The sequence below is a fragment of the Chaetomium globosum genome, genomic scaffold, assembly GCF_000143365.1.
Source record: "Chaetomium globosum CBS 148.51 scaffold_7 genomic scaffold, whole genome shotgun sequence".
NCBI lineage: Eukaryota > Fungi > Ascomycota > Sordariomycetes > Sordariales > Chaetomiaceae > Chaetomium > Chaetomium globosum.
In genome coordinates, this window is record NT_165982.1 from 81,396 (window position 1) to 97,198 (window position 15,803).

At 54.4% G+C, this 15,803-nt stretch overlaps 6 protein-coding genes across 6 annotated transcripts; 5 read left to right on the top strand and 1 right to left on the bottom strand.

Annotated features, from left to right (window-relative positions):
• Nucleotides 1-399: 399 nt before the first annotated feature.
• CHGG_09606 (uncharacterized protein) lies at nucleotides 400-1,883 on the top strand (the record flags this gene model as incomplete). Its single annotated transcript, XM_001227532.1, has 4 exons — nucleotides 400-613; nucleotides 673-1,045; nucleotides 1,111-1,640; nucleotides 1,735-1,883. The coding sequence occupies 4 exons, from the start codon at nucleotides 400-402 to the stop codon at nucleotides 1,881-1,883; spliced, it is 1,266 nt and encodes a 421-aa protein (XP_001227533.1).
• Nucleotides 1,884-2,905: 1,022 nt separating this feature from the next.
• Nucleotides 2,906-3,744, top strand: CHGG_09607 (ubiquitin-conjugating enzyme E2; the record flags this gene model as incomplete). The annotated part of the gene is made up of 5 exons (XM_001227533.1): nucleotides 2,906-2,949; nucleotides 3,126-3,171; nucleotides 3,272-3,301; nucleotides 3,362-3,545; nucleotides 3,605-3,744. 5 exons carry the CDS (start codon nucleotides 2,906-2,908, stop codon nucleotides 3,742-3,744), a joined length of 444 nt encoding a protein of 147 aa, XP_001227534.1.
• A 1,958-nt stretch (nucleotides 3,745-5,702) lies between these two features.
• Nucleotides 5,703-6,509, bottom strand: CHGG_09608 (uncharacterized protein; the record flags this gene model as incomplete). The annotated part of the gene is made up of 2 exons (XM_001227534.1): nucleotides 5,703-6,163; nucleotides 6,503-6,509. The coding sequence occupies 2 exons, from the start codon at nucleotides 6,507-6,509 to the stop codon at nucleotides 5,703-5,705; spliced, it is 468 nt and encodes a 155-aa protein (XP_001227535.1).
• Nucleotides 6,510-7,030: 521 nt separating this feature from the next.
• Nucleotides 7,031-8,892, top strand: CHGG_09609 (uncharacterized protein; the record flags this gene model as incomplete). The annotated part of the gene is made up of 3 exons (XM_001227535.1): nucleotides 7,031-7,230; nucleotides 7,284-8,801; nucleotides 8,859-8,892. The coding sequence occupies 3 exons, from the start codon at nucleotides 7,031-7,033 to the stop codon at nucleotides 8,890-8,892; spliced, it is 1,752 nt and encodes a 583-aa protein (XP_001227536.1).
• A 1,016-nt stretch (nucleotides 8,893-9,908) lies between these two features.
• On the top strand, nucleotides 9,909-11,225 carry CHGG_09610 (uncharacterized protein; the record flags this gene model as incomplete). Its single annotated transcript, XM_001227536.1, has 3 exons — nucleotides 9,909-9,961; nucleotides 10,069-10,630; nucleotides 10,704-11,225. The coding sequence occupies 3 exons, from the start codon at nucleotides 9,909-9,911 to the stop codon at nucleotides 11,223-11,225; spliced, it is 1,137 nt and encodes a 378-aa protein (XP_001227537.1).
• A 1,099-nt stretch (nucleotides 11,226-12,324) lies between these two features.
• CHGG_09611 (uncharacterized protein) lies at nucleotides 12,325-14,114 on the top strand (the record flags this gene model as incomplete). Its single annotated transcript, XM_001227537.1, has 4 exons — nucleotides 12,325-12,439; nucleotides 12,514-12,809; nucleotides 12,878-13,462; nucleotides 13,527-14,114. 4 exons carry the CDS (start codon nucleotides 12,325-12,327, stop codon nucleotides 14,112-14,114), a joined length of 1,584 nt encoding a protein of 527 aa, XP_001227538.1.
• Nucleotides 14,115-15,803: the final 1,689 nt, after the last annotated feature.

Sequence of the window (15,803 nt, forward strand, 5' to 3'; positions counted from 1 at the left end):
CAAGCAGAGGGCATTGCGCGGCGTTGGTTGGGGTGTCGGTCTTCATGTATGGCTTTCATCTTTAGACTTTCCCGGGTTCGGACTACGCATATTAATCTCACTTACCGACAAAAGACAGCAGCAATGATGTCTTAACCTTACGGTCTACGTTGCCGACCTCTGCGATCTGCTCAAACCTGTATATAACTAACCCTAACCCCTGCTTTCATTGTTCCTCGGTCAAGAACACCCGAGTAAACCCGGTTAGCACCGCGGGTTGTCTCCACGCCGGCACAGGAATACGGTCCGCATACGACGGCGATCTTTGTGATATCCCGAGGTAAGAGCGGGGGTGGGTGTTTACTTCTTTCTCAGTTCACTTTGCACCAAACCAGCATTTTGTCAGGGCATTGATTCACCATGTCGCGGCTTCTTTCACGACGACTGCCTTTGCGGGCGCTGTTCCACGCTCGATCCGTCCCAACTCTCAGAACATATGCTTCGACTTCTCCTATCTCGCAGTTCAACTGGGAAGACCCATTGGCTTCCAAGAACTTGTTGACAGAGGAGGAGCTGGCTATCTCGGAAACGGCTGAGCGGTATTGCCAGGAACAACTCTTGCCGCGAGTGCTTCGTATGGACCCCTGAACTCATAACCGAAACTCGATCTGCGTTTAACTCACACGCAATCAGAGGCGTACCGGGATGAACATTATGATCCCAAGATCCTTGAGGAGATGGGTAAGCTAGGGCTCCTCGGCGCCACCATTGATGGATATGGCTGCGCAGGCGTCTCGACTGTTGCTGGCGCGCTGATCACCCGCGCGGTTGAGCGTGTCGACAGTGGTTATAGAAGTAGCATGTCTGTTCAGTCGTCCTTGGCCATGGGGGCCATCCACGATTTTGGGTCGGCAGAGCAGAAGGAAAAATATCTCCCGGAAATGGCCAAGGGCAAACTTATTGGCGCCTTCGGCCTGACCGAGCCGAATCACGGGAGCGACCCGGGTTCCATGGAAGCCGTCGCGCGCGAGCACCCGCAAAAGAAGGGTTACTACCTGCTCACAGGGTCCAAGACCTGGATCACCAACTCACCCATTGCTGATCTGCTCGTGGTGTGGGCTAAACTTCCAGAATGACGGGCAAGATTCGCGGCTTCCTCGTCGATAGGAAGCAATGCCCTGCCGGAACCGTCGAGACGCCTGCGATCAAGAACAAGACGGGGCTCCGCGCATCGATTACCGGTATGATCCACCTCGAGGACTGCCCCATACCCAAGGAGAACATGTTCCCCGAGGTCGAGGGCCTCAAAGGACCGTTCACCTGCCTCAACAGCGCCAGATACGGCATCGCCCTCGGCGTCATGGGTGCGTTGGAAGACTGTATCGACAGGGCAAGGACGTACGCCCTCGAGCGGAAGCAGTTCAAGGGCAACCTGCTCGCCAAGTACCAGCTGATCCAGAAGAAACTAGCCGACGCGGCAACCGACGCTGCCTACGGCACCCTGGCAGCCATCCAGGTCGGCCGGCTGAAGGACCAAGGGAAGGCGACCCCCGAGATGATCAGCATGATCAAGCGCCAGAACTGCGACAGGGCTCTCCATAACTCGAGGGTGTTACAGGAGATATTTGGTGGAAACGCTGTCAGCGACGAGTACATGATCGGTCGCCATGTCGCAAACCTCTATGTCACCCAGACGTATGAGGGCCAGAGCGATATTCATAGTAAGTCATGGAGGCTGCTGCTAGCGCGCGGAAGATGGTGATCTAACCCGAGGCAGGTCTGATTCTCGGGCGGGCCATTACTGGGGTCCAGGCCTTTGTGTAGGGAGATATTTGGTGCTCCGAAGCTACGTTCCGAGGTGGGCATATATCCAATCACAATACCGGATGCCCGGCATTGCCTAACGGTATGGACCTCCAGGCGAACGAGGTTGGGCTCACAACTCTTTGCGACCCCTGACGAGATCCATGATGTACTTTGATGGACTTCGGGAGTTACCGGGCCTCGGGGTCGCCAACATTGGGCTAGTTAATAGATACAAATAAACAAAGACATTGACAAGAGAAACTCCCAAAGATGTTTGTCAGTCATCAGATAAGCCGGGCTATTCATGGCACTTGTTCAGCAAGACTGCGTTTGTTCCGGGCGCTCAAGCATGTGAGTGCACCTGGCCGGGCTGGCTTCGAAAACGCAGAACTCGTATCCCGCTAGGTATCGATACATCAAGAATGTGCTCCTTGTATTGGATATCAATGGTCTCGCCAAGCATAAACAAGACGCAGTCAAGTCCTCGGGCTAGCCGCGTCGATGGGGAATTCGAGGCGCGCTTGTTGCTCGGGTCGCAACGGGACCGGGGGCGGTCTGATAACAGTTGTGCTGCTGAATTGCTTGTTGTTCTGTTAAAGCAACTGATGTGGCACTGTGGTCACCCGCAGTGGCGTCGCGTGAGCAAACGGAACGCCCGTTGTCAAGGCACTGATTGGCGATTGGGCGCCAAATCTGACCCAGCCGCTGCAGTTCTTGCCTGAAAAATCCTTGGGCCAGCATTGCCTGGTTCAGCCTTTGCGCGAAGTGGGGCCCGAAACCGCCTTTGTCGACCGCCCACCTCCCCCCTCTTTCCCTCTCAATACCTAACAGCCTTCGTCGACTTTCCGTCATTCCGATCTCCAACACCTCGAACATCGCCCTCGCCCATCATATCGGCTGTTTATTGGTAAGCCTCGACTTTTTTTGCGACCCTTTATTTGTCCTTCATTATCCTGCCGTGGACCGTTGCCACATCCTGTGCGGGCATCTCGGGCCGCTTCATTCGGATTCTGTGCCCTTCCACAGGCGACCTGCTGACACTCTTTAAATACAGCAGTGCCCGTGCCTTCTCCATCAAGACGCCCTTCGACGTCAACCACAACATCACACATCATCAAACATGGCGCTGAAGCGTATTAACAAGGAACTCGCCGACCTCGGCCGGTAAGTCGTCCCCGAGTTTTATTCATTTTGCACACCTCCGTCATGGTGGGGCTAGGCCGGGCGGGGTCCAAACCGCAGCCCGGCGGCCCGGCCGCCATCTCGAGATAATCGGGAGTCGTCCCCGGTAGTTCACAGGATTCCAGAAGCTGACTTTTTTTTCTTTTTTTCTTTTGCAGTGACCCGCCCTCTTCGTGCTCCGCAGGACCGACTGGCGATGATCTCGTACGTGCCTCCATAACAGACCCGATCTGTCGACATGCAACGCGCCTTTCTCGACACGACGCGACCAAATCCTGTTCTCTGCTAACTTCATTCTTCTCAGTTCCAATGGCAGGCGACGATCATGGGTCCGGTAAGTGGCTTTGGCATGTCTGGACTGGAAAAAGAACAGACGCTAATCGATACTGACTAGGGTGACTCCCCATATGCTGGCGGCGTTTTCTTCCTTCAGATCACGTTCCCTACCGACTATCCCTTCAAGCCCCCAAAGGTTCATTTCACGACCCGCATCTATCACCCCAACATCAACGCAAATGGCAGCATCTGCCTCGACATCCTACGCGACCAGTGGAGCCCTGCCTTGACCATCTCGAAGGGTATGCGAACGCCCGTACCGTTTCCCTTCTTGGACCTTCAGCAGCTGACATTCCAACAGTTCTTCTCTCCATCTGCTCGATGTTGACCGACCCGAACCCCGATGACCCGCTTGTCCCCGAGATTGCTCACGTATACAAGACCGAGATTGCGAAGTATGAGCAGACAGCGCGCGAATGGACCCGGAAGTATGCTGTCTAACGGTTGCAAACCGGGGGTTTTGCGTCGGTCTGACTGCGGTTGATCGTACTGGTTTCTGGGGCGCTTAGCGTGGTTCAACGGCCGGCTCGGGTTCTACATCCCGGGATAATCTGGCATTTTGGACTTCGCGGCGGGGGGGTAGTTTCTGGGAGTTCTGAGAAGGCGCGAGGGATATCCACGGTACCATTTATGCGGGATTGATTGGAGTGATATGGGATTGGCAGAAGCACCACGGTTTGGCAGCATCCTCCCGAATCATTCATACTGAATCACCTAGCCTGGGAACCGGAAGGGTTCGGTCACTACACGCAACCCTCTTTGACTATCCGTCGCCGCTTGGAACCTAACGTGTGATCCTACCTACTTACCTGGATTGCTGGGAGAAAATCCAATCATTAATACATCATGTCCATAAAAACACCACTGCAACCCTGAATCCGCTGTGATATTTTACGATGTGTTCTGGGACTAGGTTGGTCCCCGTTTTCCCAATACCAACCGGGCCAGGATTCTGAAGCCATCACGCCAACATACCAGGCACCCATACCTGTATTAATTCCATGATCGTCCCGGAAGGAGTTCGACGTCAGATTAGTACCTACCCTGGATGCACCACGCCCACGTTCCACTGGTTAGGTGCGAGGGGGGGGTTATCAGATGAGGCACAGCACCCGCCCAACAAGCTCCGTCGATCGGCAACTTGTGCTAGCTCCCGTTGTTGATCGCCCCCCTCCCTGGACTCCGTCACAATCATGGGTGGATATCTCTCTTTCTACGCCGCTTCGACTGGCTGGAGGGAAACTACCACGCTAGGTATGCATGCAGGTGGCGCGGCTTGAGAAGGCTTGCTTGGAGTGGTGGTTTTCTCTGTTCTGGGAGCGGCTTGTAGAGGTAGTGTAGGTGCCTTGTTGGGGGGTGGTGTTGCTGGCCCTAGGCGCCACGGGGTCGGGGCAAGATGGGGGTTACGTGGTTACCTAACCTCGGGAGGAGCGAGCTCTGCGCCTACCGAGAGACGGAGCAGGAAGCGGGGAGATTCCCCTCGTGCAAGATCCTCTCAGATGAAGGATTATAAACGGCCAACGACTGAGTCATGTGATGGCCCGGGTTTGGTGGCCCGGTTGCTGTGTAGAATCCCGTCGGCGAGGATGAGCGAGATGGTTGTTGGGTTGGCGGTCCGAGAGGCCCAGGCCAACCTTCGACGCCAACCCGCCTGCGCCTTGACCCTGCGCCGGCAATCCGTGCAGTCTGCGATCAGCTCGGGGGGTGAGGCCGTTGGGGGACGGGATTTCAACTGCTTGCGTGGATAATCATCATGTCTGCGCATCATGTATGAATGTAATAATTGTGCGGCGGGATAGCATACAGGAGACGCGCGTTCTACAAAGGGGATATCAAACGTTGTCTTGGCCTTGGTTTGATAAATGCCCTGTTCCGATCGCCATACGACCTACCTAGCCCGCCCATTGTTGAAGCCGGCAGTGGCAAGGCAGGCATGTGTGTACCTGTCAGCGGGCCTCCAAGTTCAGACTGTCAAGCTTTTTCGGGTCATATTCCGGCCTCGACTGCGTCTTCGATGAGTTGTGTTTGCGGTTCTCCGTGGAACCATATCGCCGAGTCGCGAGAGCCAGAGGTTGTGTGACAAAGCCTGGGCATTGGGGCATTGTGTGTCAGGATCCCGGCCGAAACAGCAACCGCAACAGCGGCCGCCCTCTCTGACCCATCTCGGCCAATCACAGCTCTTCAGCAGGCGATCGTGGGGTCACCGAATCCCGGTCTTGGCAGCGACGCCTGTGAGACTGTCACTGCCGCCGCTCCCACCCAAAACGCAGCGCTTCGCTGGTACCACGCCGCGAATCAAGAACATGAAGCAGCGCTGGCTTTCTCCCTTCGAAAAATGGCGCCATTACCCACCCGCCATACCCTGTCTTACCGGGAGATCGGTCTGATCATTCATTCCCCTACGCATTGGTTCCGCATTCAGTCACCTCCAACCCGACTAATGGAGGGGTCAAACCAAGAGGTCGCCGTCGTTCCAGAGACCTGAGAATCACCCGATTGTCACTAGACTTTGGTATGAACGGAGGTTGATGAGAAAGGGCCTTCGGATTACCGGTGCCGAGCTGGTTACGCAAGGGCAGATTATACGCGCCCGACTGATTCTGCGGCGCGAGGTTGGCATCACGCGGTTGGGATCCATCTCCGAATGCCCACGGGCATGTGAGCAGACCCTTGTTGCCGTTTTTAACTGGGCTGTCCCGGAGGTCGGATAGGGTTGGGGGCGGGACTTCCATTGCAGTGGCGGAGATGGTCCTTTGCCGCAGAGCCCCCGTCTCCCCCAGTCTCCCGCTGCCAGGGCTTCTCTTGGCTCGCATCTCGGCAGAGCGTCCGTTTCGACGGTGTGGGATCTCGTTCGATTTTGCTAAAGTTTTACCCGTAACACAGCATCCCTACCCCTTCTTGGCGTCCTGAGTTTCACTGCTTGCTAGTCGTGGTCCTTGCCCATCCCCTCTCCTCCACATTATCAGACACAGGACGCAACATCACCCCCTGGAAGGGTTCCACGTTCGCGATTCTTGCCCTAAGGACGCTCTCTCAGCGCCAGTTCGCTGTGCCCCTTTTTCGACTCATTTGCCAATCGTGTCCGCTTCTTGGACCACGTTTCCGTGCTTCGTTTCCACGCTGTCTCGCTCCGGCGCAGTGGTCAGAATTTATCCTCTTCCTTTCTCTCTTGCGCAAAACGACAGCCGCTGGGAGAGACCAGGCATTGTGGACAGGTATGATCTACACAAATCACCTTATGTTTCCGGGTGCTTGATCGCTTTGCTCTTCACTTTAACCAAACCCGCCCCCGCACCCGACCTTCTGGTCTCCCCTTCACTCCGTCCCCTTTTTTCCTCGTTGGTGCTGCGCATCTTTCCCAGGTGCTTGGTTGCTGACCATCACCGCCTCGCCCCCCGTGGCAAATGCAGGCTCCATATCCACTCCTTAGTATTGCGGCTCGACGGATCTTTTTCTCGACTATCGTTTAGATGGGTCTATCTCGCCGGTTCAGCAGGTTCTGATTCCGATTCTTCACGCATTGTGTCTCAATTCTCAATCGACATTTTTAATCGCCGGATTGTTGGAAGGGTTTTTTGGGGCTGCGGCTGCCCATTGGAGAGAGGGCTCGAGGCAATCAGCAAGGAATAAGAGACCAAAATCTTGAAAGAGGTTTTGGGGGGGAAGCTCGAGGGCAAGGGGACAAGCGCGCTTGGGATTCACAGCGGCAACACGGACGACGCCCGATATGGCGAGCTACGGAGGATACGACGGCTACGGCGGCGGCAACCGCAGTAGCTCGGGCTCACTAAAGCAGTCGGAAAGGTCGAGATGGACGCCCCTCACGCGGATGTTGCTATCGGGTGAGATGACGCAGGAGAAACAAAAAGAGTTGACGCCACGAGAAAAGTTCGACCGATGGATGGTGAACGAAGGCTACCGTCGAATGTGGGTTTTGGTTTGTCGCTTCTTGATAACCCCGTGCTGACTCTCCGCTACAGTTTTGTCTTTGTATTCATGATACTCCATGCGACCGTGTTCGCCTTCAGTTTTGTCCACTACGCGCTCAAGGACAGTCTGCAGATTGCGCGCGACACTTTCGGGCCGACATTCATGATCGCGCGTGCCGCGGCGCTCGTTCTCCACGTTGATGTCGCGCTGATCCTGTTCCCAGTCTGCCGCACCCTCATCTCGCTGGCGAGGCAGACACCGCTCAACGGCATCATCCAGTTCGACAAGAACATCACATTTCACATTACCACAGCGTGGTCCATCTTCTTTTTCTCCTGGGTACACACGATTGCCCATTGGAACAACTTTGCCCAGATCGCAGCGAAGAACAACCTGGGGTTTTATGGGTTCCTGTTGGCCAACCTCGCGTCCGGGCCGGGCTGGACGGGTTATGTTATGCTCATTGCCTTGACGGGCATGGTCATCACCTCGGTTGAGAAGACGCGGCGCGCCAATTACGAGCGGTTCTGGTATACGCACCACATGTTCATCGTTTTCTTTTTCTTCTGGTCGATCCACGGCGCCTTCTGCATGATCCAGTCCGATTTTGCGCCCTTTTGCAGCTCGATCGGCACCTCGGCCATCGGCGTCTTCTGGCAGTACTGGATGTACGGTGGCTTCGCCTATCTTGCCGAGCGTATTGCCCGCGAGATCCGCGGCAGGCACAAGACGTACATCTCCAAGGTCATCCAGCACCCGAGCAACGTTTGCGAAATCCAGATCAAGAAGGAGCACACCAAGACAAGAGCTGGCCAGTACATCTTCTTCTGCTGCCCCGCGGTGTCATTGTGGCAATACCACCCCTTCACCTTGACCAGCGCCCCGGAGGAAGACTACATCTCAATCCACATGCGTGTCGTGGGCGATTTCACCAGATCGGTTGCCGAGACACTCGGCTGCGAATTTGACAAGAAGAAGGGCGAGTCCTCCAAGGTGGTGGGCGTCAACCAGGACAACGACGAAGTGGATCCCGCGCTCCGGCGGGTGCTGCCGCGTGTCTATATCGACGGACCGTTTGGCTCAGCGTCCGAGGACGTCTTCAAGTACGAGGTCTCGGTTCTGTGCGGTGCCGGTATCGGTGTGACGCCGTTCGCGTCCATTCTCAAATCGATCTGGTACCGGATGAACTACCCGCAGAAAAAGACGCGGCTCAGCAAGGTGTACTTCTTCTGGATCTGCAGAGACTTTGGGTCGTTCGAGTGGTTCCGCTCCCTGCTCCTCGCCATTGAGGCGCAGGACGTGGACAACCGCATTGAAATCCATACCTACCTGACGGCCAAGATCAAGGTTGACGATGCGACGAACATCATGATCAACGACGCCAACGCGGACAAGGATACCATCACCGGCTTGCGGTCGCCGACCAACTTTGGTCGTCCCAATTGGGATATGATTTTCCGGGGTATCAGGAAACTACACACCCCTTCTGAGGCTGGTGTGTTCTTCTGCGGTCCCAAGGGGTTGGGCAGTACATTACATATTTTCTGCAACAAGTACAGCGAGCCTGGGTAAGTCAAAACAGCCTTTGCAACACGATTCCTGCTCGTGCTAACGGATGGCTTTAGGTTCAACTTTGTCTGGGGCAAGGAGAACTTCTAGACGATGTCCTCGTGGGATAGCATCAAAGCCGCCTACAAGAGATTTTCATTCACTACTTCTACTCGGGGCGGGGGACACCGGCAACCGAAACCGCATACGTACCTGTTCTAGAACTGCGAGTCCTCGACTGCAATATCTAAGGCGTCTATACCGAGACCGATGCCAGTTCGGCACCTCGGCCAACCATGACAAACGGTCCGGGTGATGGGGGAAGGGGTGTCCCCTGGCTGGACCGGCGCGAACAACCACCCACTTCCCCATCAGAACTTCCAGTCCATATTTTGAAACATATATTGATTTGCCCGTCGCCGCCTCTTGTTTTCTGCATACCATGTTTGGATCACGGCTTAATAGATACTGGGCCATTCCTCCTTGGCAAGGGAGCAACAAGAATTATTGTTTTTTGGTACATAACTGATTAAAATACCTACCTACACTGTATCTACCTACCTATCTTTTTGCTTGGCCTACATAATTTGTACCAAATGTGGGATCCGATTCCAGCCTTTCGTCTGAGGGGCCCATCCCCGGTTTTTAGACAAGTTCCGCCAAGTGCTTTCTGTGCATGCCACTGCCTGGACAGGATTGGGGTGATGAGATAGCCAACTGCCCATACCCAATTGCTTTGGTGAACGCTGATTCGTATATACCTTACCTCCCGATGTAGATAACAATCCTTTGTGAAGACATGGCCTGGAGTACGAACACATACATGACATACATTTGTGCAAATGGTCGAGTTGGCGTTGGCCTAACTGACCAGGGTTTAAATTAGCCCCACTCCATTTCGCGGGAGGGCGCGTCGCACGCCAGCGGATCGCGTCCAGCGCTCAGTCCCCCAAACTCTCGTGACATCACGAAAAGAGCAGCCAGGCAGACAATTTTTGCCCATATTTTTCTTGCCCAACCCACGAATACGAATCGACAATCCTTTTTCCAGCCGGTTTTGCAGCGGTGAGAAGCAGTCAAGATGGGCATTAAGCAACTCTTCTCCATCATCAAGGAGGAAGCTCCCGATGCCATCAAGGAAGGCGACATCAAAAGTCAATTCGGCCGCAAGGTTGCAATTGTAAGGAAGAGCGTTCGCATCGCAGAACGAGTCGGGCTAACAAATTCTAGGATGCGTACGGATCTATTGAATCCACGAAGTATACCATTCGTCTAACTTGTCCATAGTTCCATGAGCATTTACAGCTTCCTCATCGCCGTGCGGTCCGACGGCCAACAACTCATGAACGAGAGCGGCGAGACAACATCCCATTTGATGGGTATGTTCTATCGTACGCTTCGCATGGTCGACAACGGAATCAAGCCGCTCTACGTCTTCGACGGCGCCCCACCAAAACTCAAATCTGGCGAATTGGCGAAGCGGTTCCAGCGGAAACAGGAGGCGAACGAGGGGCTCGAGGAGGCTAAAGAGACGGGAACAGCTGAGGACGTGGAGAAGTTCTCACGCAGGACAGTGCGCGTCACAAGGGAGCACAATGAAGAGTGCCAACGGCTGCTCAAACTGATGGGCATCCCCTATATCCTCGCGCCGACCGAGGCCGAAGCGCAGTGTGCGGTACTCGCGCGCGCTGGCAAGGTCTACGCCGCCGCTAGCGAGGATATGGACACCCTCTGCTTCAACACCCCAATCTTACTGCGCCATCTCACTTTTAGCGAGCAGCGAAAAGAGCCCATCCAGGAGATCCATGTTGAAAAGGTTCTGGAGGGCTTAAACATGGAGAGGAAACAGGTAGGCTCCCCTTATTTTCTTCCACGCCCGACCACTCCAGTATAGGTACTTATCAAACCAACCCCCTTTCTAGTTTGTCGACCTCTGCATCCTTCTGGGCTGCGACTACCTCGATCCGATCCCCAAAGTTGGCCCGTCCACGGCGCTGAAACTGATCCGCGAGCACGGCAGCCTTGAGAAGGTTGTTGAGTTCATGAAGAACGACCCCAAATCCCGCTACACGGTACCGGATGACTGGCCGTTCGAGGACGCGCGCGACCTCTTCTTCTCACCCGACGTGCGACAGGCCGACGACCCGCTGTGCGATTTCAAGTGGGACAAGCCGGACATGGAGGGACTGGTGAAGTTCCTGGTCCAGGAGAAGGGGTTCTCGGAGGACCGCGTACGGTCGGGAGGTGCTCGCCTCGAAAAGAACCTCAAGAGCTCACAGCAGTCCCGCATCGAGGGATTCTTCAAAGTCGTTCCCAAAACGGAGGCCGAGCGCGCGGCACACAAGCGCAAGCTTGAGGAGCAGAACGAGGCCAAGAAGAAGAAGATCAAGGAGGAAAAGAAGGAGAAGGCTAAGGCCAAGGCGAAGCCTCGCGGGGCTGCTTGAGAATGACGACGCTGAGCTCCGTTCCGTTGAACGGCGTTTTTGGGAGAAAGAGGTGCATCCTCTTGGATGATTTGCTTTGCAGGTACTTGTACATCTTTCTTCAGTCTCAGGGCACGGCGTTAGCGGTGTTGGGGTCAAGACCATAAAATGACTATGGGCTGGCTAAGGGGAAATATGTCTAAGGGTTCGGGTTGACCCCCTTGATTTTGCAGCCCAATCATGACTTTTAAAGACAACAATCGCCCTGGCTGCAAAGCTTGTGAAGCTTCTCGAGTCTTGGCCCACTCCATGCATGAGTCGAGCGCGTGTCCACCTTTTGTGGCCGAACAATGTGACAGGGTCTCACAGAATTTGCCTCGGCTCATCGATGGTGGGAATCCGGCCCGCCGTCATTGGCCAGATATGCCATGACATCAGCCGAGGACCATCGAAAGCAGCAGTGGCTCGCAACACTTCCCCTGCGCACTGTCTTTCACATGCGCCAAATGTATTTGTACCTTTTAACAACATCGTTGCCAAGGCAGTTTAAAATAATTAAGATCAGTAGCCTCGAGATAGTGCGAAATACAAATGTATAGCAATCGATAATACCTGTCAGACTGTGAAAGCCCCCCGGCAGTTCGGCGTTCCAGGCTTGGAGTTGGGGTGCCTAGGTTTCGCCGCTCGATTTGCCTGGCTCTCCGCAATCTTCCCCATACTTTGGCGGACCAAGAACGGAGTTGACTGCCATGTGCGGCCAGATATTACCACGGAATTGTTGTGGGGGTGCCGGAACAGAGGCGCATGCATGTGTGTGGTGCCGTGGCAGAGCGTGGGTGTCCCAGATTTGGCGATTTAGAACAATGAACAATGACGCCGATTCGCATGTGATTGCGAAGGATCCCGTTGTCGCATGCTCACCCACCTCAGCCTTCCCCTTCCGAGACGGACCCGAATCTTTATTATTGAAGGCGCCCTTCTTTCCGTTCCAATTTATTCCCAACAACCCCAAACTCTTTTTCACTCCCTCCATATTTTACCTTCCGGGCTCATTCTCCCGAACTTCAATCTTCCCGTCTGAAGCCTGCGAACGACCAACACAGTGTGTGACATTTACACCATGTCAAAAACGTTCACCCAGAGCGACGTTGCGTCGAACAACAAGTCGGATTCCTTGTGGATCGTTGTCGACGGCGATGTCTATGATCTCACCAAGTTCCAAGATGACCATCCGGGTATGTGTTATGTAGCTGTTCAGCGCACTACCTCGTTTATCTTCCATGAGCCTAGCCGCTCGGTTTACTAACAGAAATATGGGACGCAGGCGGCAAGAAGATCCTACAAAGGGTCGCCGGCAAGGATGCGTCTAAGCAGTTCTGGAAGTACCATAACGAGGGCATCCTCAAGAAGTACCAAAAGCAATTGCAAATCGGCTCCCTAGACACCAAGCCGAAACCCGCCGCTCCTCCCGCACCCGCCCCCGCCCCCAAGAAGGAGGCACCCAAGGCTGCTGCTGCTGCTACTGCTGCCCCCGAAGAAGAGGCCGAGGCTCTTGAGCCTTTCGGCGAGCAAATCCCCTTTTCCGATCCCGGCTGGTATCAGGGTGTAAGTACCACTTCGACTTCGAATATAGAGAGGGGTTAGGGGCATTCTGACTGGTTTTGCGCGCACAGCACCATTCACCCTACTTCAACGAGACACACGCCGCGCTCCGGGCCGAGATTCGGGAGTGGATTGACACGGAAATTGAGCCGAATGTCACCGAGTGGGATGAGAAGAAGCAGGTGCCAGCCGAGGTGTACAAGGAGATGGGCCGCCGAGGCTACCTAGCCGGGTTGCTCGGCACCCACTACCAGAAGGATTACGTTCAAAACTCCATCAAGTCGGTACCCGCCGACAAGTGGGATCTCTTCCATGAGATGCTGCTCACTGACGAGCTCAGCCGCACCGGCTCAGGAGGTTTTGTATGGAACGTCATCGGTGGTTTTGGAATCGGCTGCCCGCCCCTGGTCAAGTTCGGCAAGAAGCCGCTTGTCGATCGCATCCTACCGGGTATCCTCGCTGGCGACAAGCGTATCTGCCTAGCTATCACGGAGCCTGATGCCGGTAGCGACGTGGCTAACCTGACTTGCGAGGCCAAGCTGAGCGAGGACGGCAAGCACTATATCGTCAACGGTGAGAAGAAGTGGATCACCAACGGTATCTGGTGCGACTACTTCACCACAGCCGTGCGCACCGGCGGCCCCGGTATGAACGGAGTCTCGCTGCTGCTCATCGAGCGCGACTTCGGCGGTGTTTCCCACGCGCCGTATGGACTGCCAGGGCGTGTGGTCGAGCGGCACCACCTACATCACCTTCGAGGACGTCAAGGTACCCGTCGAGAACCTGATCGGCAAGGAGAACCAAGGCTTCCGCGTTATCATGACCAACTTCAACCACGAGCGCATCGGCATCATCATCCAGTGCCTGCGCTTCTCGCGCGTGTGCTACGAGGAGTCGGTCAAGTACGCCAGCAAGCGCAGGACCTTCGGCAAGAAGCTCATCGACCACCCGGTCATTCGCCTCAAACTGGCCCACATGGCCCGCCAGATCGAGGCCAGCTACAACTGGCTCGAGAACATCATCTACCAGTGCCAAAAGATGGGCGATACCGAGGCTATGCTGCGCCTCGGCGGGCCCATCGCCTCGCTCAAGGCCCAATCGACCGTGACCTTTGAGTTCTGCGCCCGCGAAGCCTCGCAGATCTTCGGTGGCCTGTCGTACTCGCGCGGCGGCCAAGGTGGCAAGGTTGAACGCCTGTACCGCGACGTCCGCGCCTACGCCATCCCTGGCGGCAGCGAGGAGATCATGCTTGACCTGAGCATCAGGCAGAGCATGAAGGTGGCCCAGATGCTGGGCATGAAGTTGTAGTGTGAGATGACCGGTTGCTTACGATACGGGACGTGGGTAAGAATGTGAAGGGAGGTGCACTTCGGACTTGGGGCTGGCGGTTAAGGGTTCATTGTATAACCACAAACTTATTGGGTCGGTATTTTTCTGTTTAATTCTTTGGATTTTCTTTCGGGAGGCATTTTGAGCCACTCCCTTTTTAGAGCTTTTGGCTACATGGAGAGTGGTAGTATCGCCGAGAAATTTGGCCGGCGGGACGAAGAAATAGAGACCTTGTTCAAACGTAACTTCCACCCTCATGTGAACTCATTCTAGGGGGGTTGATACACGACCCTTCAGCAATACCAAAACCATCCTACCAACTTCGAGGTCGCCCCCTATTCCGCGAAGCCAGACATGGCCACCTCATACTCGAGTCAAGCGGTACCTGACTTTACTTCTTGATGACGTGCTAAAGATAAGCCAGCGTTTTACTGCACGGTGTCATGACGCAAAGAGGGATCGATCGGGGCGGAGTCTATCAGACCCTAGGTGGAACCTCGCTCTTGGAACCAGGGCCTCGTTGCACGGCAAGCACCGTTACGTTTGTTTGGGGCGAGTTTGATAAGGGTGGGACGGATGGACATGTCAAATCGGAGAGAGCGAACGACGGACTGGACCCAAAATAAAGGAGTATGCAAGGGAGGGATCATGTAAATCTACTTCCCCGTCTGTCTTTTAAGGGGCGTTGGGACGGGAACAAGTGAGCGCTCGTGGAAAAAAAGGGAAAAGGAAAACAGAGACAGAGGATGTGGGAGCCGGAAATGAGATATAAGGAGCGCCACAAAAAATAAAATAAAAAAGCCAAGAGTGAGATCGTCTCACAAGATGACCATGGAAATATCACTGGTTTGGTGTACACTGAACCTAGATGCTAGATGATGTCAGCGACTCTGAAGATTGATCGAAGAGCAACGACGAGTGTGACGAGTGGGCTTTAAGCAACTCAGAAATAGAACAATGTAGGTGATTGGTTCTAATCATTACAGCTGTTCATAAACAGCCTCGTGAAGAGATCATCATGTGGAAATTATGTGTTTGGGAGAAGAAGAGGGTAGCCCATACCTTTTCGAGAAGCCACGGGTAAGACGGTTCTCCGTCTACGTCGAGTTGGAGCGGCGCGCTTGATAGATGTCAGCTCAATGCAAAGACACTTAAAAGGGGACGACAAAGTTCAGAGTCCAGAATTCAGAAATAGAACAATGTAGGTGATTGGTCATAATCATGACAGCTGTTCATAAACAGCCTCTTGCGAGGATCATCAGGTGGGAAGGAAGAATTGGATGTGAGGAAAAAGCGGTAATATAGGTACCTTTCGACGGAAGCCTCACGGTAAGGCGACGATGCTGAGGAATGATAGGTCACAGGTTTCATACAGATACTGTCGTCAGGCTAAAGGACATACTGCAATATGTTAGCAACTCTCTAAAGAAGCCTACTTGGGGGAAAGAAGGAGAATAAGGAATGAAATCAGAAATAGAACAATGTAGGTGATTGGTTATAATCAATACAGCTGTTCATAAACAGCCTCTTGAGCGGAATCATCATGTAAAAGGGGGTGAAGGTGTGGCAGGGAAAAGGATAATACGTACCTGGCGCAAGCAGACGAAGGGGGTACAGCACAAAAAAATGCAGCCCAAGCCGGCGTTGATGATACAGCCATCCCATTCT